The sequence below is a fragment of the Buteo buteo genome, chromosome 5 (assembly GCF_964188355.1).
Source record: "Buteo buteo chromosome 5, bButBut1.hap1.1, whole genome shotgun sequence".
Lineage (NCBI taxonomy): Eukaryota > Metazoa > Chordata > Aves > Accipitriformes > Accipitridae > Buteo > Buteo buteo.
Window position 1 is genome coordinate 9,089,388 of NC_134175.1, and position 24,951 is coordinate 9,114,338.

Below are 24,951 nucleotides of genomic sequence, written 5' to 3' on the forward strand. Positions count from 1 at the left end.
AAACCGGCCCCCGCGCGCTGCCGAAGCGCAGCCCTGCCGGGCCTCCCGGGGAAGGGGAACCATCTTGGACGGGAGGGCCCTGGACATAAGGAATCTGCTTGCGGGAAGCCCGGAGCTGTCCGTGAGGGATAAAGGACGGCCACGAGAACGCCGGTGTCCTCAACCCCGTCTCTGACGCCCTCCCGGCGCGGTCTGGCGTCACAGGTCAGTGACCGTGGCGGGGCTGACTGCAGGGACGGCCGGGCCCACTCGCAAAACCCTCCCAACCCACCGGCTCCCCTCAGCGCCCACCCTGCGCCTGCGCCGCCCGTCTCGGCCGCCTCGCGGGGGGGGGGCTCGGCCCCGCCCCTCGCTTCCGCTTCCGGTGCCACTTCCGCTTCCGGGAGAGGCGACCGCAATGGCGGTGCTGGCATCCAACCCCAACAACCCCGTGGTCTTTTTCGATGTTACTATCGGCGGGCAGGTGGGTGAGGGAGCGGCCCCGGCTCCGGCCGTTGCGCGGCGTGGCCGGGGGCTGCACCGGGGCGGGGGGGGGGGGGCTTGCAGGGGAGCGCTGAGTTGGGGGGGAGGATAGGGGATCACCCAGGGGCGCACGGAGCGGCGGGGGAAGGGGTCTTGCAGAGGTTAATGGGGTGTGTAGGAGCGCAGTGGGCGATGGCGGGGGTACCTTGGGGAGGGGGGGTTGAGGGGTGCGTTGTGGGGTTTGCAGGGGTGTAACTGAAAGAGCCTGGAGGGGTGCAGCGGGAGGGAGTTTGCAGGGGAGCATCGGGGGGCTGTAGGGTTATGGGGGGGCATCGGGAATGGCTTGTGGGAGCTCTGCGGGGAGGGGTGTAGAGGTGCATCAGGGGCGGGCTTGCAGGGATGGGGGGGTGCAGCAGGAGGTTGAATTTGTGGGAGTTCCATGGGCGCGGAGGTGGGGTGGCTGGTGTGTGTGGGGAGGCTCATCTGGCCACCGTCTCCCCAGGAGGTCGGCCGCATGAAGATTGAGCTGTTTGCTGACGTTGTACCCAAAACGGCAGAGAACTTCAGGTAAGGAGCAGCTGGCATTCCTGCAGCTCAGCCTGGACCTGGGCTGCGAAGGTTATTTGGTGCAGGAGCATCTCTGGTGGCAGGGTGGCTACCACCTGCCCCTCAGCAAGGCTCTGCACCTGCTTTGCTCCTCTCGCTGTTCCCAGAGAGATGTCACCGTGCAGCATCCTGATCCCCCAGGGCAGCCCATCTGGCTGGAAGGTGAAGGACTCCGGTCCCTCCCTGCTCACTGTGTGGAGCTTCTGATACACTCAGTGCACTTACAAAAGGCAGTATCTTAACGTCATGGTAGAGTTCTCCTCGCCACCCAGTTCTCTTGCCACTGACTGAAGGATGTACCGCTTGGACATCCTGCTTCCATGGGAGAGATGGATATACCCTGTTCTTTGAAATACGTTGCCTGGCCCACATTCACTATCTTTTACAACCTTGGTGTTAGATATCTGACCTCCTCAACTGCAGAAAGCGCAGAAGTCTGTTTTGAAATGGAAGTGGGGAGGAGTTACTGCCTGTTCCCATTTCACTGGGGATACTCCCGATGCAGTAAGGAGGGTCCTGCACAACAGTTGGTGCCTGTTTGCTGAACACAGCCCTCTGTGTCCTCAGAGTTCAGATCTGCCTCACACTCTGCTTTCTGTTTTGTTTTCCAGGCAGTTTTGTACAGGTGAATTCAGGTAAGTGGGTTATAGCATCCTTTTAAGCAGCCTACTCAGACAAACAGGGCTGGTTGAGTAGGAAGAAGGCTCACTTGGAAGTTTTTCTTACTATACCAGTACAAAATGAAAGAGTTACAGAAATCTGCTGTGATGAAATTGTGACGGGCTCAGCCAGTCACAGAGATGGCAGACTTTCTCTTTTGGGCATGACTTTGTTCATGCTCAGGTTGTTCTAAAAAGTCCACCTGCTCATGATACAAATTGCAGTGGGATCCTGTAAAGCTGATGGTATGGCTGTTGTAGGGTACCATGTCATTTAATGTGCAGAGCCCACTTGTGGTTTCCCTTTGCCTCTTGATAGCACCAGCTGAGAGCCACGCTGCAGCGCTCGATTGTATATCAAGGCAGTTACTAATGTATAGGGCAATGCTTTGAGACTCTGAATTCCTGGGAGGGTTTTGTGTTGGGATATCCAGTAAGTTGCAATGACTTTCCTTTTTATTTCCTTGCAGGAAAGATGGTGTCCCTATAGGTTATAAAGGAAGCACATTCCACAGGTAATTCATCTGCTTTTGTTTAGGCACTTAAGTAGCAGTCTGAGCTAGATGTGGTTTTGAGGCCTGCCTCTAGGCATTTTAGGTCTGGGAGGCATTTGTAGATTGTGGCTAATGTCATCCTTCTTTAGCTTTGGGGGATTTGGGGGTGCTGTCAGATGTGTATGTTGCGGTCACTGGGAGGGATCCCCCATTCCTGTTGTGCCAGGTCAGAGATCACACAGATTAAGCTTCTTGAGGCGTTTGTCTACAGAGAACTAAGAGTTGTTTTACTTCTTTAGGGTAATAAAGGATTTCATGATCCAAGGAGGTGACTTTGTAAACGTATGTACTTCTCTATTCTTTTTGTATTTTTCCTACATGGTATATTATGCAACTGTTTCCAAGGGCCCGTGCTGATTTGTGGGATCTGTTTTGAGGTACGCAGTAGTAACTGGAGGTTTCCTCATAGCATTGCTGCCATCTTACTGCAACAGACTGTAATGTACTTGAAAACAAATCTGGAGTCTTGGGTGAACATACCTGCTCCTTCCCAAAACATTTCCTGTCTAAAAAAAACATGGCAGTACAGCTAGAGGCTTTTCAAACTTGCAAAGATTTTTTTTTTTTACACTTTTGTCCTTTACCCTTCTCCTGTTCCCCCAAACAGGAAACCCTGCGAATTTCTATTAGCTTTGTGGAGAGAAACCCTAAGTACAGAACCAAGTATCTACTGCAAGAGAGAGTTTAAATCAAAACTAACTTTTTGTTATTGAGTTGTCTCAAAGTAGAAAAGACTTTGTGCCTGCAGTGGTGGTCATGCTCTGACTTGGGGATAAGCTGAGTGTATGGGGAAGGCTGGAGGACCACAGGGTCTCTTCACTGTCCTAGGACCCAGTAGAATTATTTCATTTCTGGAAGTGTTTGAAAATATGAGGGGGGTGATAAAGCTTTTTTAATACCAAACTTATAAAACTTGGTTGTATGAAAGTCACTGAGAGAACTGACCACACAGCAGGGTGGCTCAGCCACGCCAGACTTTTAGGTAGTTGCTAATTGTGATGCTGCTCAAATGTCCCACTGGGCTTTATTACTTCTACTGAAGCTCAACAAGCATTACAGATTACACCAGTATTTGTAATTTATAAATGACACTTATTACAAAGCCACTTGAGGAGCAAGAATGGTCACACCAGCCACTAAGATAGCGTGTATGTTCCTCTCTCAGAGCCAACAGTTTAAGTGAACCACAGAGAATAGGAGGAAAAGAAGCAAGGGCTAGGCAAGCAGAGCAACAGATGTGGACCTGCACATGGTATATTACTGACATCTTATTTTCCTGTTAAGTTTGGCCTAATAAAGAACATATGTGTTAAGTAGAAGGGCAACGAAGGGAGACAGGTTGCAGCAAGGCAGAAGAAATGGGGCTGAAGCGACAACGAAAGGGAAAATCAACACAGAAAGGGAAAAAATTACTGTCAGAGTAGTGAATTTAACTGACCGTGCCAGAGATACCAGTTTGCATTGCTTCTACAGCTTTCCCTGAAGGGTTCCCCACTGCAGCATCTTTAAGGCCATTCTATTGAAAGGTCCCTGCTCGGTCCTTTTGGCATCACATAGGAGTGTCTCTGCAATGCTGGACCAAAGGGCAGGGTGGCCTTCCAGCAGTCTCACAAATTAACGTGTTTTATGTGAACTAAGTGTCAGGCTTCTGCAAAGTTATAAACTTGTGAGCAGTCAAAACTTGCAATCTGCAGCTGTTCCGGGCCATGCTGCTTGAATTTATAAGTGTCTTGAGATCTGAGTGCTCAGGCTTGTAGTTAAATATGAGATGTCTTGACTTGGTAGAAAGTACAGCAAAAATTAGAAACTCTGTATTTTAGAAACTCTCCTAGCTGAACAGAGAGATCACTTCCCTGTTTCCAGTAAAGTCACAGAAAATAAGGTGAAATAAGTAAGCATACCATCAGCCGACTTTTTTCCACACAACCACTTCTTCTTTCCTTGTCACACCAGCCCATACTTCTACGTCCCCTCCCTTTTCCCTGCCAAGTCCAGGTGGGTCTGTACCAAGCAATCTATAGCCTCCACCTCACTCTGGGAGGCTTGGACTTAAGCCTGACCATCTCCGTGGGTTTCTGCCAACATATGGATAGCAAACAGTTTACTGTGTAGTTAGAAACCAGTCACTGTTCGTCTTCAGAAATGAAACATGGAATGTGTTCACTGCTGGTGTGTATAAATGGCAGTACAGCATCCATTCTGGGCTGAGTTTAATCCTGTCCTTTTGCTTGGGGATTTTAAAATTAATTTTTAAATTGAATTGCTACAGAACAAATGCTGTGGCTGACTGGGGACCTCTCTCCCACAGGGAGACGGCACTGGAGTAGCCAGTATATATAGGGGTCCTTTTGCAGATGAAAACTTCAAGCTGAAACACTCTGCTCCTGGGCTGCTCTCTATGGTGAGTATAAAATAATGATATTATAAGACTAAAAAGCTTCTGGTACTTTCGCTGTGCCCTTTTCCAAAGTGTATAAATTACTTGCCGGGCAACATAAATCTCCACCATTGGATACAAGGTCTGAAAGACCTGCCTTGTAATTACTAGTCAGAAGACTTTTCATGGGTTAATGTGTTGAGTAACGTAAAAGTCCTGATCCTGCAGCATCCTTTCTTTTTTACCTGTTGGAGTGCTGGGGCAGGCTTTGTTTGGTCAGCTTTCAGAATAGCTTGATTCTTACAGCTTTCATACGCTGGCAAGTGGTGGTGTTTTCTTCTTCCCTGATACTGTTATCAAACACTGACCTCAGCAAGGATGAAACAAAGAGATTTGGGAGTTTCAAAGCCATAGCAGTGTTACCATGGTATCTTTTATAACATATGCTTCCTGTTCAACATTGTAGGAAAAACTGCAACCATTGCATGTTGTCTGGTAGGAACAATACACTGAGTTTTGTAATAGAAATCAAGTAGAGCCAGTGCTTCAGTGTTCTATCCACAGCTGCTTCTTCCCCAGCTCTTTCAGCTGCCCTGCTCTTAAAACCACTTGCTTAGGGCATTCACCATTTGGATTAGTTATTCATCCAGTTCAAAACACGGCCCAAAAAGAGGTGTCATGACACAGCTAAGCAACCAGTGTACCCTGGTGTGGGAGAAGGGATCCATGCTGGTATTGCTAGCCTTGTGTTAAAGTGGCATGGCTCTGGAGTTGCTCTGCTGGGCCAAACCATGATCCATCCCAGCTGGATCCTTCCAAAGCTGGCTAGCAATAAGTAAAAATCCAATGTGACCGTGTCCTGTGCAGTCCTACAGCTGCAAAACTTGCCCAGTTCACCTGTCAGCAGAGACACGTGCTTTGGTATCTCCCAGTTGTCAACAGAGCTTTGAAAAATTGAAATGGACTTAAGTGTTGCAGAGCTGTTTTCTTAGCAGAGCGCAAATGCCCTGGGTGTTGTGCTGAGGTGTGAATTAGATTTCACATCAGCATCACACTGCTCCTGTGAGCCCTGTGCCAGTATGATTGTCACCTCTTTCATCCTGATCATTGGAACAGACACTGTCCCCTAACTTACTCTGAGGAAACCTTCTAAATAGCAGAAATCAGCTGTGCTTTTTTCTGCCCTGGTTCCTGGCTTTCAGTTTTCCCCAGGACAATATGGCAGCCAGTAAGTACTCATCACCAAAAAGTTCAGCCTTTTTTCAGGAGCATGCACTAGAGCCCAGATTTCAGCACAGTCTTGTGCTGAATGTGCCTTCATAGAAGCATAATAAAAAGTTGGTGACCTGGCTCTTGCGCACGCTGGCATGATCAGACTTGGTGGCATGCCACGTCCCAGCACAGGGTACTCTCCTGCTGATGTATATCTTGCTTCCTTTGGTTTGTGTAGCAATAAGCTAAAAATAAGCTAAGCTAGGTCTAGAGCAACAACTCTTTCCTATGTGAGATGTGTGTGCCTTCAGTTTTGGGAAGTCTTAAATTGTACGCTTTTTGTACTTTGCCATTCTCAACCCCCAGGCAAACAGTGGTCCAAGTACCAACGGCTGTCAGTTTTTCATTACATGCTCCAAATGTGACTGGTTGGATGGAAAACACGTTGTATTTGGTGAGTACCTGCAGCAGAGGCCTGGCATACCAGCTCACAGACACTCCCTGTGGTGCAGCTGCTAGAATAAACAGCCATGGACTGCTTGTTCTTCCCCCCTCACTTGTGCCAGTGGAGGTATCTGTGCAGCCAGACACTGAGATGGATCACTGTTGAAATGAAACATTTTTTTTTTGCACATTAGCTTTAGATCAGTTCCTTGCTCGGTGTATCGTGCTACTATATAAATCTTTGTGCCAGTGCAGAAGCGACAGATGAGTGAAGGGATACCTTTCTTTTCCACTGTCAAAGAGGACGGAGCTTTCAGCAGAGTTTTTGGATAGTAATTCTATGAAACCACATCTGCTAACTTTTCATGTACTGCCACTTGAGCTGTAGGATTCCAATGCCAGCCTTGAAGCTGATGTCCTACTTAGTAATTCCTCCAATTCTTAAGTAACACTGATATTGTTCATTGCCATTTTTGCATCATTACAAAGGTTGTGTTCATAGAGAGGTTGTTCATGCTGTATTTTAGCACAGCTGGTGGTGGTAGGTCTTGACACCTAGATTTCTACATGTGCCACCCCTGCGATGGGAAAATGCACTTAATGTGGAAAATGTTTTAAGAGGGATTGTTTCTTTTATCAGTTTAGAGATCGGTAACAAACCCTGAAGTGCCCAGTAGCTATACACTGCACAAGACTTTCCAGGAGGAACAAAAATGCACATACCTGTGATGAGTGTGGGGGAGCAAAGGTAAAAAATGGCCATATTGACGTGGATAAATTTTCTCATTCTAGGTAAAATTGTTGATGGGCTGTTGGTCATGAGAAAAATTGAAGTAAGTTGAATTTGCCTGTTTCTCTCTGCATGTCCACTTTGGAAAGTCATGTAGAGGATTAACAAGGGTTGTTCTGTTCTCTCCCGCTGTCTGTTTACAGGATACCAGGCAATACCAGTGCTGATAACTGGTATTATAGGTTGTCATCGTTATAAAATAGCAGGAAATCTGTTGAGGCAAAGGCTGTCATATAGATTGACTTTAGAAATGCTATGCTCTCACAGTTGCTAGTTAGTCTTTGAGCGGGGATTGTGTTCTTGTGGCTTTATTTGCAATGCTTTGCATTTGTTCAGGAAGCTGAATTGAAAAGCTGTTCCATCAGCAACTCAGACGAGAGTGTAAAGCAGATCACTTCTGTGCCATTGCCTGGGATTATTCAGTGGATGCTAAATCATCAGTTCTGCTGATCCATGATCAGCATGTTTAATAAGAAAAATTAAACTAATCTTCTGATGGGCTTCCAGAAGCTGAAGATAAATATGCTCAAGGGTGGTGGTTGCTACCAACGTTGTGACTGGGTGTCATGGCAAGGTAATGAGTAGATTTAACAAATAGCAGTGAGTTCAAGACAGCCGACACTAACTTCATGGCATACGCATGGGATAATGTGCACAAGGGCCTCTGCCATCAGAGAATCCAAAAAGTGGGGTGCAGACAGAGCTGACAACTGTTAGGTATTGAGAGAAGGTCACGTGCAAGGAACTGTACAGCATGATAGAACCCATGTGTTGCTAGCTGACTTCACCAGAAGCTCTGATGGAAGGGTTGTGGTGTGCCTGCTTTGTGCATCACTGCAGTAAGGGGCAAGTTAAAGGAACTAAATTAAGAGACTCATGAAAGATCAGTGAGTCCAGCAGAATGAGAGATTCAGAATGAGGGTTGCTTTGTGGCTATCTCATGTGTAGATTCCCTCTCCGTACAATACAAGTTTGCTTTGCTTGTTGCAGCTGTAATTAGGAACTTTAAAAATGTAAGCCAGAGCAGCCTCAAGTGACATGATGCCTGCTGTATCTCATGAGGAGCTCTCTGTTTTTTCCTCTGTTCTTTCCCTCCCATTCAAAGGATCAGGGTGTGGTCTGTATCCCAAACCTCTGCACACAGAGCCAGTTGAACACTGCCAAAATGCGTGATGGTGCTTCTATACTGCTCAGAGCTGTGTCTAGATTTCCCTGTTCCTGATGTTGCACAGACACCTCTTAAACAGTCTTCAAATACCTGTCACTTGCTTGATTTGTTGTGCTTTTATAAGGTTTAACATTATGTATTTGTTTGTCCCCAGAATGTGCCTACGGGTCCAAATAACAAACCCAAGCTGCCAGTTGTGATCTCTCAGTGTGGGGAAATGTAAAGCAATGAAACGGAAATGTGGTAAGTCCCAGTCTTCACAGGCACCCAGTGCAATTGAACTCTGGGCTGCTCTGTTTTTTGCTTTTTTTCTTGACTTATTTTCACTTTCATTTGAGTCTGCAGAGAGCTGACTCAGCTCAGTGAAACACCAGAAAATGCTTCTCTAACAGCGTTAGTTTTTTGCCAGCTCAACTCCCTGAACTGACTTCCGTCTGAGCTACAAAAACACCAAAGGCAGTGCTAGAGGGATAAGATTTTGCAGCTGCAGTCAGGGGGAAGATGGGGTTGTGGGAGCTCTGCCTTGGATGGGGTTAGGCTGCCTTGAAGCCTCAGCTTTAGAAACCAGTGTATGAAAGGGAACTGCAGCAGGAATCCAGCTGATATTACCCAGGCAGTCTGGGGGTGGGGGGCTTCACTTTGACCTGCAGGTTGGTGAACTCTCCTATTGCTACAGAAAGCAGAGTATCTGTGTGTGGGGCAGGCAGGGATCAAGAAAAGAGGAGGAAGAGAGGACTTGAGCCTCCTTGCACGGTACAGCTGCAGGACTGCCACCACTGAAGGGCCAAGGAATTAACGTTACATAGTCTTAACTCGAAAAAATACCACTGTCCTCATCTGAAGGGAGATGTTTCCAGCGTTTACTATTATTCAGGCTTCATTTTGGTTAAACCCAAGGCTCGAGACAGAGCTCAGGCTAACGTACAGTATTCTGTTTCCATTTGTCCGCCCACTTCACCATAAAAAACACAAGCATTTAAACAAATCTGTCTAGATTTCAATGTGTCAAGCTGCAGCTTGTCAAAAATCTGCTGTATTAGCCTTTTGGTTGCTGATTTTTCAAATTTCAGCAGGCAGGCACTGACAAAAGCAAACCCCCACAATTTTTGACCTTCCCCATTAAATGATTTCCAAAGACATCTGGCATTAGCCACGAAGATGCATCCCTGCTTCCATAATAAAGTGTTTCAGATCTGCAGTGCTTCAGACTCTTGGGAGCTCCTCCTATTTGATGTAGTGATAACAGGGAATGTAATCATTCTTTCATTTCCCTGGTACTTCTGGTGGCATTTATAGCCTTTTGAAGATGGGGACAACGTTGTTAATGGGCTTTCTTGCAGATGGGCAGACAGGTGCTGATGGGTTGGGTCCCCTTAGGGTTGTCCTCAGGCCCAGACTTGATCATTTCAATTTGGAGTACATGATCTCTGGCCAACATCCAACTTGGGACTGGAAACTTTTCACTTCTAGGTACGAGGCTGGTGCCATTTTGCTTACTTCCCAGCCAGGTCTTAGGAACTGCTTTTCTGCACCCTGCTGCCTCTCAGCTGCCTGTAGACAAGAACGGCATTTGTCTTGCCCAACTTCAGACAGCTAAATCATTACTTGTCAAGATCCTTTAAAATCAGCCAGGAGAAACAGGCACTGTTGGTTTTAAGTTGAGAGTTAGATACAGATGCCTGGTATGGAGACCCAGGACGACTCCTGAGTTCTGTAGCTCAGGGTTGACATGAACTAGTGCATACAGCAAGTAGTACTCACTTGAAAATCGCTGTAGCGGCCCCCAGTGTCACTGCACAGTCTTGCTGTTGTAGGATGAGTTGGGAATGGCTGTCCAGCATTTTGGACCTGTTTCTTCTTTGTTTCAGTGTTCCTTCACCAGTGTTTAGGCCTGTGCTGGCTCCATGCAGTTCCAACTCCAGCCAGTTCCCCCACTGTCCCAGTCCTCTCTGCAGGCCAGATCCACGCTCTTGACGTTCTCCTGAAATTATTTAATAATTGGCATCTATATTTTTTTTTTTTTTTTTACATTTTGAAATGTAAATAAAGAATGTTGTTAAATATGTGTGCAGTGCACATCAGTTAACATGCTTGGGAACAGATTCTTCTTCAGGTGAGAAGGGCTGTAGCATCTCCAGCAATGTGCATTATCCCTAGCTGGTTCAGCAGGGAACCTTTGCTGTGCATGGTATTGAGGGGCACTGCTGCTGGGCATTTGCAAAATGGGAAAGAAGGGGAGAAAGGAGCATGGCAGAGCATGGCAGTGCTGTGCTACACCAGCTCCTTTACTTGGCAGGTAAATAAAGCTGCCTGGCAGAGAGGTTCCTGTCACCTTGGGAATCTCCAGAACCTTTCTATGTGCAGCCTTACTGAAGCACAAGAAATTGGTATGGCACAGACTTCCATCGGCATGAGTTTGCTGGGCTCTGAGGTGAGTTACGTTGTAAAGAAATGTTTGTAAAACCTCCCCTGGCACATAACGGCACTAGGTCATCAGGCTGTTACGTGCCATGGGTGTTACAGGAATTTACCAGAGTGCTACAAGGGTGTTGGAGTAGGGCTTTGGGCTAGGAAGCAGACAATGATTATGCTGTAGGAGGAGAAATGGGGGCTTCTTATCCTGCATGGTTACAAAGAGTGCAGCTGAGGCTGCAGGTTGGTGGAAAAACTGACTTTTTTCTCCCAGAAGCAGGTTGCAAGCTCACCTACCTGCTGGGGGACAAGAAAGCACCCCTCGTGGGGGCTGGGCTACAGTGTGGGTTTTCTTATCCAGCAGATTAAATGTAAAGGAGTTGGGACAAAGTCTGTTCTGTCACGTGCAGGCGTTTCATCCCATCCAGATACGTCCCATCACTCCTTGGGCAGCAGGAGTGTATTGGGTGGGGCTGTCTCGGGGAGGTGCAGTCCGTGCACTTGGCTTTTGTGTTAACCAGTGCTAGATACCAAGCACTGACGTACTGGAGGACAGATCCTGCAGGTGTGCTTTGGTGTGCTTTTTTATCTCGTGGCTGTTTAAAGTCCTTGAAGCAGGCTCTGGCTGTCAGGATTTCCAGGTCTCCATTCCTGGGATTGCACAGCTGCTGAGGACACTCGTGCTCACTTCTCTCCAGCCTGAGGCATCTCACCTTGTACCTCCAGAATGTCAGGTGATGAAAGAAACACAAAGGACACCATCCCTTTCCTCTCCAGCCCCAAAAAAGACTTTGCAGAGGGCTTTCTCCTGTGAGATGAGGGTTGAAAATTCCCAACAGGGAGGAGAAAACTGGAGCTGGGTGACAGCTGTGAGATAAACGTGACCAAAAACAAACTCGGCTACTGGTCCTGCTCAGGGAACGTGTCCAGATGGCCCTTCCCTATGGGGTTTAGGCAGGAACTTGGCTCCAGGCGGCTCGGGGGAGCTCTGCCTGCCAGCTGCAGTGCTGAGGTTTGCAGTTCTGGCTGCAGGTACCCAAATTCACCATACTTTTTCACCAGGGAAACCAGCTTATTTCTGGGTCCAGGCTCAGCAGCACTTTCTTGGCCTGATGTATTTATGTCAGTGCAATCAGCTAGTCTGACTTCCCGCACAGCAGGGGTCACAGAGCTTCCCCAAATTAATTAACAGCAGCAAATCCATTACAGCCTCTTTGAAAGTTGTTCCAATGGCTAACTATAACCTGTTACGTTTCTCTTTGATGCTAAATGCACAGTTCCAGCTTATGTATCTTGCTGTTCCTTAATCTGCAGGCTGAAAGTTTTCTCAAAGACCACATTTTGGGGTTTAATTCCCACATGATGAAGTCCCCTTTCAGTTATGTTGTGTGTAGCAAGTCCTGGAATCTCCTGCTGTAGAGCAGATGATGGATCTTCTCTCTCTGAGCTCCAGCGTCTTCCTCCAACTGTGGATGCTGCAACTGGAGACAGTGTTTCTGATTGCCTTTTGATTCATCTGAGGATCAGATTAGCCTCTGGGCCCTGCAGTGTTGCTCCCCCAAAAGACATTGTTAGCTGTTGGGTGGCCCATGTTTTCTTCTGTAGGTGCATGGCCCTGACATCCTCACAGGCTTCAGCACCGAGATTTGAAGTTTTCTCCCCAATTTTATCCCGCTAAGGTCTCTTGCATGGTGGATTCCCTATTTGCCCTTACATTTTAAGACTTTATTTTTCAATGGACTTACTGAGCATCATCCCATTTTGATATCATTCTGGTTTCAAGGTCACGATCGTGATGCAGATCCCTTGCAGGATTGTATTATTGTTTTAAAGCTCTCTCCTTTGTTAGCCGAGTTGGAGATCTCGTGGAAAAGATACCAAGACAGCTTGACAAGACCTAGGTCCGTAAACCCACATTGGTTGTTGTGGTAGGTTGACCTTGGCCCCCTCTGAGCCCCTCACCTGGCCATGGTGTGATGTGGGAAACTGGGTCCCTGGCTTCTATTTTTCACGCTAGGATGGGGGAACTGACAGTATTTTGTGGGTGATGCTGTAAGGGCGGATCCCAAGGGGATACACGTTGGTCACAAAGGTGGTGGAGTGATGGGTCAGCTCCCAGAGACTTTCTTGGTGGCTGCTGGTGACCTTTTCTGTGGGAGGAATCACATAGCCAAGGGCAGGGCTATGAATCTGTAGGCCAACAACCACATTTTTCAAGTGTCTGAGGGAAGTAACTTGGTGGACTAGAACACTGGGTTTCCCCTGGACCTTCCCTCTGGGGAATCCGGCAGAGATCCCAGATCTCTCTGAGCCGCTGTAAGGTGAAGATGAGGGGGATGGAGGTGAAGGGTGGTCGTTAAGAGAAGGGCTCCAACCCAGCAGTGATGCTTTCCCGACTGCCTGGGTGGGGAGAAGGGCTCGGGGTGAGGGGAGCTGCCCCACAGCCTTTCCCCATCCCTCTGGCAGAGACGCTCCCCCGGGAAGGGAAGGGTAGGATGCTTAGGAAAAGGCTAATTAAGACTTTCAGGAGACTTCTGACCCGGGGCTGCGGCCTGGCTCTCCAACGGCTCAATTAGGAGGCATTTATCTTAACTACCCAGGCAGGTGCCATCAAAGGAGCTCCGTGGGGAGCGAGGCAGGGGGGAGCAGAGCCATAGCCGTGCCTCCCCCGCGCCGAGGGGCTCGGGCAGCTCCCCCCCCCCCCCCCAAAAAAAAACCACAAACCAACCCAGGGCCCGTATCTCTGCGGGGGAAGCCCGGACCCCTTTCCCCTCCTCGCCGGGAGGGCTGGCGCAGGGCTCGGGACCCTCTGCCTGCTCCCCGGGGGGGGGGTCGGAGGAGAGACCCCCCCCCCCAGTCGGTTAGGGCAGCACGCCGGTTCTCGGGAGGTGCATGGCGATGCTTTAAGCCGCCCGGAATGATGCTGTTTTAAGCAGCTGCGCCATCTCTCCAGATCCGTCAGTTCCCACCGTTAATTAACGCTGCCGGGCTCCTTCCTTCTGATCGTTATTTTTCTTAACGGGAGGCGCGGGCCCCGGGGGGAGCGCCCGGGGCTGCACCCGAGGGCGGGGGGGGGGGAGGCCGCCCACACCGTCGCGAAGGGAAACGCCGCCAAGCGAGTCCCGGTAACGCCGGTGTGACAGGGATGGGGAGGAACCGGGGATCGCGGTGCTCCCGGGGCGGGAGGGGACGGAGCGACCGCGGGCGCCGCCGCCGCCGCCACATGGTCGCGCGCACTTCCCCGCTCGGGCCAGTTGGGGGCGGGAGCGGCGACGGCGGCCAATCAGAGCGCGGGGGTGGGGACTCCGGGTAGGCCGGTAAGAAAAGAGAGCCTGGCAGCCGCGGCCGGAGCAGCCAGTGGGCGCGCGCTCCTGAGGAAAGGCAGGTGCCGCCGCCAGTAGGCGTTCGGCGAGGGGCGGTGGCCGGGAAGGAGAGAGCCAATGGGCTCGCTGGTCGCTTAACGGGCGGGCCGAGCGGCGAATAGGGTGGCGCGCGGGCGGGGCGCGCGGGGTGGCTAGCCGGTGCGGGCCGCCATTGTGGCCAGTTCGATCGGTATCGGGAGCGGAGAGCGGAGCTCAGCGAGCCCGGAGCAGGGAGCAGCCCCCCCACGGCCGGCCTCAGTCACCATCACACCGCGGGAGGCGGCGCAAACAGCCAGTCACCACCACCGTCCGCACCGAACAGCCGCCGCCATGAGCAGCGAGGCCGAGACCCAGCCGCCCGCCGCCCCCGTCCCCGCGGCGGCCCCCGCCGCCCCCGCCGACTCCAAGCCTAACGGCGGGACCGGGAACGGGGGCAGCGGCCTGGCCTCGGCGGCGCCTCCCGCCGGCGGGGACAAGAAGGTCATCGGTGAGGGGACGGGGCGGGGGGGTGGGGTGTGTGAGGGGGTCGGCGGCGGTTGGGAGGCCTCGGCGGCGGCGCGCGCGAAGCCCCGCTCCCCCCCCCCCTCCGCCCCCGCCATCGCTGAGGGGCGGCGCGAGCTCCCCCTTCGCTGAGGGGCGGCGCGCGCGCCCCCTCGCTCGCGCCCGCGACGGCCGTTGGGCGCCCTCCTCCTCCTCCCCCCCCCCCCCCCCCCACCCCACCCCTCCCGCGCGCGCCGCCGGGCCCCGCGTGTCGGCGGGTGGGGGCGGGGCGGCTCAAAATGTCCGCCACGCGGGGCCTTTGTGTGCGCCGCCCCGCCACGTGCCGCCCTGACGCCGCCGCCTCTCTCCTCTCCCCCCCCCCCCCACCCGCCTCCTCTCCCTCTCTTCCCCCTTCCCTTCCCTCAGCAACGAAGGTTTTGGGAACAGTGAAATGGTTCAACGTGAGGAACGGTTACGGCTTCATCAACAGGTGAGGGGGCCCGGGGGCGGCGGCGGATCCACACGCACACCCCCGCACGCGCACCGGCACCGGGGGGAGAGAGGGCTCGGGGCGGGGGTGGCTGGTGCTCGGGCCTGGCAGGTGTCGGACCCGAGGCGAAGCACGCTTCTGGGAGCGGGGCGGGCTCTGTCACCTCCTGTCACCCTGCTTGGTGACGGTTGGCAGGAGAAACTTGTGATGTGTCCTGCCTCCATCCCAGGGTCTCTCGCCCTTCGGTTTTTACTGGGTTGGCTTCTTAGTGCTTTAATCTTAGCGAGCACCTTGCTCTCTCAGGGAATTTAATTTCTTACGTGGAAGTTGTTCGGGTTTTTTTCACGGTGGTTTGGGTTTTGGGGCTTTTTCTTTTTTTGCTCTTAGGGGTCTAAAAGTCTGCGGGCTGTTAGCACACGCACAAAATATTTGTTTAAACTCCTGCATGAGGTTCAGGCGTATCAATGTAAGCAAAAATTGCTTTGACCGCTTGGTAGTTAAAAGCACGCTCTCTTGAGGAAACCCTAAATGTATAGGGAAATGAGCAAAATTCAGATTTCTTATATATCGCAAGACTGGGGTGTGTAGAGGGGTCTCAAGAAAAAAGTGCCTAGAAGGTTCTTTCGATGACAGTAGTTGATATTTAAAGAAAAACTTGAGCACTTAGAGTTGTGTACATACTTCAAACAGGCCTGTCAGTGAAGCTATCCAGTAGTGGAGGAGTCTTGGAATTGCTCTGCAAACCAGTTCTGGAAAAATGGGAAATTCTGGTACCAGTCAGCTCTGGAGGGCCTCCTTGTGAGTTGTATTTTGCAGAGGCCATGTTCTCTTAAACACCTAGTATTTCAAACCCACTGTTTCAGAATTTGGCAGAATATTTGGGAATGCCTTTTCAGGGAAGCAAGCGTAGATACTGGTGCTTTTATTGGGCCTTTTATTTAGGTTCCTTTTGAATACTGCTTTTTTTTCTTTTAACTCTGTGTTACCTTATGACCCAGCCTTAAGTGTCTGCCAAGCTCCCTAATGGGTTTTGCGTCTGCAGCTTTAAAAACTTGACTCTGAGTCTGCCCAGTTTGCACTCTTCATGTAGGTTTTAATGTTAAATGTCAAGTAGTTGTTGGTGCTGCAAGCTTTAGCGTCTTTGGCTTTTGTAAACGTGTATAAAGTCATAGGCCACAAACCCTACCTCTAGGGAAGGCTTTTTTCCTGTTTCCCTCAGTAGTGGAAATGCTCAGTGATGTGAGTCAAGCGAGGAAGCAACAGCAGCTAGTTAAGACATCCGAATGGCTTCCCCAGTCGTTAATTTGGCAGCTGTTTAATCCCTGAGGTTGCCATTTTTAATGAGAAACCCAGTGTGATCTCGTGTTATCAAGAGATTAGAGCTGCAGCCTGAGAACTGAACTGGAGGACGTTTCCTCAACTCTGGAATCTCTCTGGCTTGCTGCAAGGGAAACTTTGCGGGAGCTCCTGCCCTTGCTTGTCTTTGCTTCGGCTGGGTCTGCTTGCAGCTAAAATTAGCTTTGGAACTAAAATTTAGCTTTGATGTAGATGCACGTTAACTTCAGGTATTTCCTGTGTTCTTTTGACGTTAAAAGTGGATTTCTGTTCTGAAATACTAGCTTGAATCCTGAGTATCTGTCAATTGTTTCTCACAGTTGTCAAAATAATAAATGGATGTGCAGGCCACTGACTTGGTCCTCTTACCATAATTGGAGCTGCACATTGATATCTGGATTTGTATTTAGTGCTCTGCTGGACTTAACAGTGGTGTTTTCTTAATCCGTCTGCTTGTCTGATTCCTTTTTTTTTTTTTTTTTTTATTGTTACGGATTAAAGATGTTGAGGGGAGAATCATTTAGTGCAAAGATAAGCTAAATGGCTTATCAGACCTTCAGAGTGGGGGTTTCTCTTGTATCGTTTCAAGCTTTCTTTGAGAAAGTGATCACTATTGCTGTTATACCATCCAAGTGGCAGTACACTTCCTGCTTCTAGATGTGCTTGCTGGAAAATGGTGTCATGAATCCTGTGGCACGCACTGGGCTTTAAAATTGACCAGTGTGTTTTTTAACTGTGTAGACACCTTGAGCCCTATCTGTGTAACCTAGTCATTCATCGATCTAAACATCCAACATCCTCTTAAATGGAAACTGTGTTTTCAAAGGGACTTTAAAAACAAGCATCTGGTGTCGTTGCCCAAAATCAAACTTGGGCAAGAGCGTAGAGCGTCCACGCTTGCAGAGCACAGACGATGAGCACTTCCTACCACCGTTTTTCGGTTGAGAGTGAAGGAAGGTGCGAAGTGCTTTTACTGAAAACCTGTTACTGGGCTCTTCTGAAGGATTTCAGCTTTTGGAGCATCTGGTAAGAGATTGCAAAGAAGAAAGTATTTAGGCTCAGGCTTTGCAAGGGCTTCTGGGTGCTGCATCATGGGGCCTTGGAGATAAGCTGCCTCATGACGTTCAGGCTGGCTCTGCTTTCTTGCCTTCTGACTACCTTTTTCCAGTAACATTTGAGGCTTGTAGGCATCAATTCCATGAGGAAACAGGGTGACTTATTTTTACTGGTGCTGTCTGACAGAATAGCCATAGCTTGGACTGAGTTTTTGGAAAAGTCTTAATTGTCATTGTCTCATTTTGAAGCCAGTGGTGAGGAATGCTTGGCTTTGTCTTCAAAAAAAATTTTTAAAAAATGTCTGTATTCTGTTATCCATACCTGTTAAGCTCTCCAGCTCTGAGCATGTTTTCACACAAGCTTGCTTTGCAATGTCTTTAACCAGTCATTCTAGGAAGGAAAAGCCGCTTAGCTATTGATTCAAACCGTTCCATAGACTAATGAAACTAATACCGCAGCGAGGTTCAGTCGGTACCCTGTGAGCTGGGTGTGTGGCTGTAAGTTTGTTGTGAGTGGTGGAAATGGCACATACAGCTCTCAAACCAGTGTGGAGGCTGTTTCGGCTATACCTCTTAATTGCAGAACAGAAACTTTTTGACTTAAGTTGGTACCATATTGTGGTTGTCTGGCCTCAGCGTGGCAATTGTGGAAGCTGCATCATGATCATGCTGAAGGATGCTTTTGGATCCTTGTAGGTACAGACTTGAGCTGTTTTCTGTTTCTTGTGAGGGGAGAAACCCAAGCTCTTCCCTCTCTGTGCTCACAAATGCAGCTTGACTAACCCTGCTGTCTTCAGTGTCAGCTAGTGTTGTTGCTCCTTAAATGAAGGAAACATCGAGGCTGAGAGGGTGTAACTCTGGAGAGATCACGCACGGCTCAAGTGGTGATATCATAGCCTGTCTCAGAGATTGTGATAGCCAATCTCTCGTGCAGAGCACTACCAGAAATGACTGACTGGACACTGTCAGGTGTTCTTCTTCAAACATCTCCATCGGTGGGATGTGAAGGGTAGAGGGGTGTGCAGGAGGGAGGAAGAATGCTTTCACATGTGACTTACTGGATGGACTTCAGCCTGTGCTGTGAACCTTGCATAGGCTGCCTGACAATCTCTTCACTTTGAGCAGTAAGCTAGTATGGGACTAGGTGAGAGCAGGTTGAGAAGCAAAGCTAGTTGTCTTGACAGATCCATGTTTTGTCCCCACCCCAAACAACTGAATGTTTAATGTACTGTGCATTTCATACATGAATTTCAATTTCCGGTTGTCTTGCAGGAATGACACCAAGGAAGATGTGTTTGTCCATCAGGTAAGACTTCCTTGAAACAGAAAGGTTTTACCTCTCGATAACTTGCTATGTGTGACCTGTGTAAGTAGGCTTGAAGTTGTGAAAGAGCCTCACGTTTTCCAAGAACTGTTTCTCACTATTGGATTGCAAGTAGAGCCTGCTGGCTCTGGGGGTTTTGCATATCCATGTACATCAATCGTGAGGACATGAGATATGTGGGGTTGAGCAGGCTGATACTGTATAGTGATGAAAATTGCACTGTCTGCAGGTATGCTCTGTTGGCTTGGGAATAACTGTTTGAAGTCCAGTTAAATTGCCTTGTGAATTCATATAGTTGTTAAGTAAGCATATGGAAATAAAGTTAAATGAAAAGCTTGCAGCAGGGAGAGAAATTAATTGGGCTGTAATAGGGATGAAGTGCCAGTGAAGATTTTTGGTTTTAGGCAAAACTATTATAGAATTTAATGCTCCAGGTTTTCAATGAAAGTCTGCAAACATTTTAATAGGCATTTTTTCAATTTAACAGATATATACACTTAGATATAATGTATGGCGAGCCTGTAAACCTCTGGAAACTAGATCAACTCTGTTTCATGGAGCAGGTTGGCCTTAGTTTAGTCCTTTGTCTGCCTCATAAGGCCGTGACCAGCAATGTGCTTTTTACCCTTTCTGTCTCAGGATCTCTCGTTGTGAAGCAGCCCACAGAATGTTCTTAGTGGAGCGTGGTTTACTTCCGGCATTTAGGAGTCCATGGATTGTTCTTTTGTTTTGAGTTAGCGATATACTGCTGATGTTGTAAACAGAAAGGGAGGAAAAAAGTAACTCCTGGAAAGTGTTTTGACTTGAGTTTGATTTGCCAGCTCTCACCTTTTTGCTTGTGCTGTGTCTGAGTTACCTGCTGTTAAGATGTAGAGGCATTTGTTTATAAAAGGTTATTCTGTAATGGGCAGTGGAGAAGGGCCAAGCAACTCTGCTGTGTTTCTGTGTACTGAGGCAGGAATATATACCCTGAAGGGGAAAGCATTCAGACTTTATTACTCGATTTGCAAGTAGGGTAACCTGCAAGTGACCTTGGCTGACAAGTCAGATTTCAGAACTTGTCATGTAACTACTGTCTTAGGTTTCTAAAACCACAGTTTGGCAGTGATTTGTTTTAATGTAATCATTTTCACAATAAAACAGTTTTAGGGGTCTAATCTGAAAGAAATTGGCTTGTTTGGGGAGTTACAGCTGTGTATGGTTTTTCCCATCCCTGTTATCAAGCTTAGGTCTCCTAAAGAGCTGTTAGACTCAGCTACTGTTGTAATAAGGCTTCCTGTCTTTCCCTAAAGTCACCGCTTTATAGGCTGAGACTTGTGGGCATGTTTTTCCATAGACTTTGTTCCGTTTAGGGAAAAAAAAAAATCTGGTCAAATTCTGTTGCTGGTGTTTTTTTGTGAAGTTGTTACACTTGTATTACTGTTCAGTTAAAGTGTTTGATAAGCAGAATGTGGCAGAGAGCAGTGCATATTGAGTATTAACTCATCTGTCAAAAATGTAATCCACTGCTGAATAGCACAGAAAATTCAGTGTTTTCTAGTAATGTCATTTACCATGCAGATACTGATACAAAGGCTTGTCTGGTGCTGACACCTTGGAAGGGCTAATCCTTGGTGTATAATACCCAGCTAGAGTAGATTTGTGATTAATTGGTAAATACTGTGGCTGAAGCAATGGTATTGGAAGCCTCAGAGAAAGAAATCTTTTGACTTCTGGCCATCGAAGTAGGGACATGTAGGCTACTGCATGGTGTGGTGTGGGAAATGGTAGAGGGCTGGAAGTCTGAGTGTGTGATTGGAAGGGCTTATATATTGGTGTATAGACTTCAGAGGAATGTATAAATACTGTGGGGGTGTTGTTTAATGCTAAACTCTGCTTAGGAATACCATGGCCAGTGTGTATTGTGGGTTTTGTTTGTTTTCAAACTGCTTTTTCAGCTAGCAGACAACATGCTGACAGATGTTTCCAGTCAGTGGTAAAGCTGTTGCACACTTCAAATAGGCCAGAACTATAGTAATACAGGTAGATTTTATGGCTTCCTGGATTTTCACAGTGGTTTAATTGCTTTTTCAGGAGTACAGGTCTTCCTCCTAAGATATGAAATACTCAAATTCCTTAATCTTTTTTTAAAAAGTCTTCAGATATGCGAAATAGTATTCTCATGCTGTGCCTGTAAATGTAATTCTGTGATGTTGTGTTGTTAGACTGCCATAAAGAAGAATAACCCCAGGAAGTACCTCCGCAGCGTAGGAGATGGAGAGACCGTGGAGTTTGATGTGGTTGAGGGAGAAAAGGTAAACATATCTCTTGGGTGTTAGAGTATGCACGGAAAACTTGGTCTGCCGGCTTTGGTGTGGTGCCTGTGGTTTGAGTCGATGCCTGATGACATCCAAAGAGATGAATGGTTTTCCATTGCTTTACAATGTGGATGTAAATTGTTGCTCAGTACTAAATTATATTATGCTATAACTGATTTGATGCTGACTGTTTACTTAATGCTATCCCTGCTCCTTAGGGTGCGGAGGCAGCTAATGTTACAGGTCCTGGTGGAGTTCCAGTGCAAGGCAGTAAATACGCAGCAGACCGTAACCATTACAGACGATATCCACGTCGTAGGGGTCCTCCACGCAACTACCAGCAAAACTACCAGAACAGTGAGAGTGGGGAAAAGAACGAAGGAGCAGAGAACATACCAGAAGGTCAAGCCCAGCAACGCCGTCCCTATCGCAGGCGGCGGTACCCACCTTACTATATGCGTAGGCCCTACGGGCGTCGACCACAATATTCCAACCCTCCCGTGCAGGGAGAGATAGTGGAGGTAACATTTGCTTCAAGTGTGATGCTAAATTGGCTTGATTGCTTTGGAGTAGGGTGATGAGATGCTGCTTTTTGTCGCTATTTTGTAGATACTCAGGATGGTTTTGGTAAGGTTTGGCAGTAAGATGCAACATTGGAGCAGAAAAAACAGAGGGTGTTAGAATTTGTGTTAACTTTCTGTATGATTAACTGGAAGAAACACAAATTCCACGTTGTGTGTACTCTTGTGCCCTAGATGGCTGCCCGCCTTGTTGTACGCCTCAGACTTCGCCTGGCAGCTGCCTTGTGGCCATCTTCCTCACGGCTTGACTAGTTGTGGCGTTAATAGGCTTTTGCAGGTGGCTAAGATGGTTTGTTGCCTCGTGTCTTCCAGGGTGCTGACAACCAGGGTGCAGGAGAACAAGGCAGACCAGTCAGGCAGAACATGTATCGAGGTTATAGACCACGATTTCGCAGGTATGCTGCAGATGAACTTACTTTTTTTAAACCTTGCCTTTTAGCAACAGAGACAGAACATGGTGATGGTCAGATGCTGCATTGTTAAAGCCTAGCTTGACTTTCAGGGGTCCTCCTCGTCAAAGACAGCCTAGAGAGGACGGGAATGAAGAAGATAAAGAGAACCAAGGGGATGAGACCCAAAGTCAGCAGCCACCTCAACGTCGGTACCGTCGTAACTTCAACTACCGACGCAGACGCCCAGAGAACCCTAAACCACAAGATGGCAAAGAGACGAAGACAGCCGAACCACCAGCTGAGAACACGTCCGCTCCCGAGGCCGAGCAGGGCGGGGCTGAGTAAATACCGGCTTACCATCTCTACCATCATCCGGGTACATGTCCCGAGGTTCTTGAGGATATGATTTGATGCCTGGCTTTTATTTTCTTTTGATGCTTTCCTTTAATTTTTGCCTTGCAAGGTTCGGGCTGTTCTTGCTCATGTTGTAACTGAACTGGCCATACTTGTGAGTGTGCTCACTACTGCCTGCAGAACTGAACTGTGAGACTTGGCTGTACAAATGCTGATTAATTGGGAAGACTCGGTTACAGGCTTTAATTCTCATTGATGGTGTCACTGCCTGGAATACTGTTACTCTAAAAATCTTGGCTGTGCCCAGTGGTTCAGGCTTATGGCAGTCTTTGTCCACCCAGGAAATAGTAATTCCAGCAGTGCTGGTATAGTGACTTGAAAGTAGCTAGGAGAAGCAGGCACTGGCATTTACTCAGCTCTGTACGTGTCTGAGCTTTTATCGCTTGGTCCCAAAGGGGAGGTGAATAGCATTAAGACCTCAAGGCATCAGTTTCTAGGAAGCTGACACACAAGTTGCAGGAGTCTCTCAGTAGCAGCTTTTTACCTAAATGAAAAAGTGCTGGAAAAACTGGTGGAGTTGGTCCTTTTTATGGAGCACCCAGGGTGCCTGTGTTTGAAGTACTGTGGTACTGCTGTGGCTTGCTGCTGGGCAGGGTTGCATAAAGGTTGATGTTAAAATGTTGTTTTCGTTGCGAGGTGGACCGGCTGTGATTTGCCACTTGCTTGGTACTGTCTTCTGGTGGCCAGTTTTGCTAATTTGGGAGTATTTTCATTGCTAGGACTCTTGTTCTGCTTTTTTTTTTCTGGCACGTTCCTTATTCATTCTTCCTCTCTCTGCCTCTCTATTTCCTCTCGCCAGTGTTCATACCCTGTTCCTGTTGTGCCTCGCTTGTCACTCATTGCCTGGAGGGCAGGTGGACGGAAAGATGAGTTTAGGCTCTGGTGGGAGCGGTAACGAATGGTCACAATAATGGGGTGAACAGGGAACACAGGAGTTGGGCATGGAGAGTAGCCTGGTGTCAGCAGCAGCCGCAGAGCAGACCTCTCCCAGCTGTGAGAGCGTAGGGACTCTTCTTCAAGGGTTTGGGTGCTGCTGGATTTGTCATGCAGGTGGATTGCTCGATGCCTCTTCAAGCTTTGCTGCAGTGTTTTCTGTGCGCTTGATGTGAACCTTTGTTTTATGCTGGTGTTATCTTAATGGTTAACGCCTGCTGGGTGAATTCTGAGTATCCGAGATGATGTTTTGGTTGCTCTTTCTGTTTGTGGATAGTACTGGAGAATATAAATGGTGGTTTCTGTGGACTGGGCAGTGGCTGACCGAAGTCATGCTGCCTCCATTAGACACAGGTGGAAATCTGCCCTTCAGATGTCTTCTGAAGATCTTCTGTTGTCCTCCCGCCTGCCCGAGGCGGCTTGCAGTTGATGTTCCCAGACCTGGTCCCGCAGCGCTGGTCCGTGTGTGTCTGTGGAGCCCTCGGGAGGCCGTCGGAGAAGAGGCTGGAGCAGGAGGCCAGGGAGGGGAGAGGCATAGACAGGATTCCTTTGGGTTCAAATTCAGTGTCTTCTCTTTCTGGAGTCCTTTGCATCTTGTTTGCTTGGAAGATGGCAGTTTTGGCCACTGAAAGTGGGCTGATGGTGGGGCTGTGGTGGACTGATGGAGGAGCTGCAGGTGGTTTTTTCTGTTTGTTTGGTTTTGTTTTTTTTTTTTTCTGTGCGTGTATGAAAGTTAGCTCAGTGAGCATTTGTGAATTGCAGGTGAGTGTTGGTAGACCAAACACCTGCATAAGTCTCCGACGCCTGCCTGATCATCCTTTTTTTTCTTTTTCAGTTTAGTCATCAAAGAAAAGACTTAAGAAATGAAGAAGAAAAGAAAATGAAATTCCAGCAATAAGAAATGAACAAAAGAATTGGAACTGAAGACCTTAAGTGCTTGCTTTTTGCTGTTGACCAGATTACTAGAACTATCTGCATTATCTATGCAGCATGGGGTTTTTATTATTTTTACCTAAAGAAGTCTCCTTTTGGAAACGATAAACACGTTTTTTAAAAGCCTGTTTTTTCTCAATATACCTTTAAAGGTTTTTAAATTGTTTCATATCTGGTCAAGTTGAGATTTTTAAGAACCTCATTTTTAATTTGTATGAAATATACACCTGATTTTTTCAAGTCAAACTGCAAGCATCTGTTAATAAAGGTCTTAAAGAGTTACATTGAGTGCTTGGTCATTTTAAACCTGCTTTTGTATAGAAGGGTTTAAGTTAAGTGTTCATAAAAGGTTTGGGGGAAAAATGACTGCTTTATTTCTTCAGCATACACACTGTTGGGGTAAAATGCAAAAAAAAATTAAAGTAAAAAAAAAAAAGTAATTGACCCCGATTGCAGCTGGGTGGGAAGGCTCTTGGAGGGTGAAAAGGGGAGGTGCTTGGTGTCAGTCCCGTGCGTTCCCAAGAGCAGCTCAGCTGTGTCCCTGGTGGAACGGGGCTGTTGCAAAACTGGGGTGGTGTGAGGGGGCTTCAAAACAAACAAAAACCCCAAAACAAAAAAACCAAACCCTCAAACTTGTTACTGGAGGTGTGCAGAGCACAGCTACTCCTGAC

At 48.2% G+C, this 24,951-nt stretch overlaps 2 protein-coding genes across 6 annotated transcripts; both read left to right on the forward strand.

The window, feature by feature from the left end:
• Nucleotides 1-14,467, forward strand: PPIH (peptidylprolyl isomerase H). 4 transcript variants are annotated; one of them, XR_012650385.1, is made up of 11 exons: nucleotides 368-463; nucleotides 965-1,029; nucleotides 1,680-1,703; nucleotides 2,198-2,242; nucleotides 2,521-2,563; nucleotides 4,590-4,682; nucleotides 6,237-6,324; nucleotides 7,107-7,147; nucleotides 8,427-8,515; nucleotides 10,569-10,703; nucleotides 11,317-14,467. XR_012650385.1 is itself a non-coding variant. In XM_075027720.1 (10 exons), exons 2-9 carry the CDS (start codon nucleotides 977-979, stop codon nucleotides 8,493-8,495), a joined length of 456 nt encoding a protein of 151 aa, XP_074883821.1. In that variant the 5' UTR covers nucleotides 1-204; nucleotides 965-976; the 3' UTR covers nucleotides 8,496-8,515; nucleotides 10,141-10,337. The 4 variants fall into 4 exon arrangements, 3 of the variants coding, with proteins under 3 accessions (XP_074883821.1, XP_074883820.1, XP_074883819.1); XM_075027720.1 differs by lacking the exons at nucleotides 368-463; nucleotides 10,569-10,703; nucleotides 11,317-14,467 and adding exons at nucleotides 1-204; nucleotides 10,141-10,337; XM_075027719.1 differs by having other exon boundaries at nucleotides 10,569-14,467.
• YBX1 (Y-box binding protein 1) lies at nucleotides 14,370-24,562 on the forward strand. 2 transcript variants are annotated; one of them, XM_075027699.1, is made up of 8 exons: nucleotides 14,370-14,533; nucleotides 14,953-15,016; nucleotides 18,679-18,712; nucleotides 20,935-21,024; nucleotides 21,246-21,548; nucleotides 21,921-22,003; nucleotides 22,099-22,376; nucleotides 24,183-24,562. In XM_075027699.1, exons 1-7 carry the CDS (start codon nucleotides 14,377-14,379, stop codon nucleotides 22,343-22,345), a joined length of 978 nt encoding a protein of 325 aa, XP_074883800.1. In that variant the 5' UTR covers nucleotides 14,370-14,376; the 3' UTR covers nucleotides 22,346-22,376; nucleotides 24,183-24,562. The 2 variants fall into 2 exon arrangements, with proteins under 2 accessions (XP_074883800.1, XP_074883801.1); XM_075027700.1 differs by having other exon boundaries at nucleotides 22,111-22,376.
• The last annotated feature ends 389 nt before the right edge of the window (nucleotides 24,563-24,951 follow it).

Coding starts and splice junctions, on each gene's coding strand:
- PPIH (XM_075027719.1), top strand. CDS start 398: ATGGCGGTGCTGGCATCCAACCCCAACAACCCCGTGGTCTTTTTCGAT. Junction 6,325..7,106: donor TGGAAAACACGTTGTATTTG/GTGAGTACCTGC, acceptor TTCTCATTCTAG/GTAAAATTGTTGATGGGCTG. Junction 7,148..8,426: donor TGGTCATGAGAAAAATTGAA/GTAAGTTGAATT, acceptor GTTTGTCCCCAG/AATGTGCCTACGGGTCCAAA.
- YBX1 (XM_075027699.1), top strand. CDS start 14,377: ATGAGCAGCGAGGCCGAGACCCAGCCGCCCGCCGCCCCCGTCCCCGCG. Junction 14,534..14,952: donor CGGGGACAAGAAGGTCATCG/GTGAGGGGACGG, acceptor CCCTTCCCTCAG/CAACGAAGGTTTTGGGAACA. Junction 21,025..21,245: donor ATGTGGTTGAGGGAGAAAAG/GTAAACATATCT, acceptor CCTGCTCCTTAG/GGTGCGGAGGCAGCTAATGT.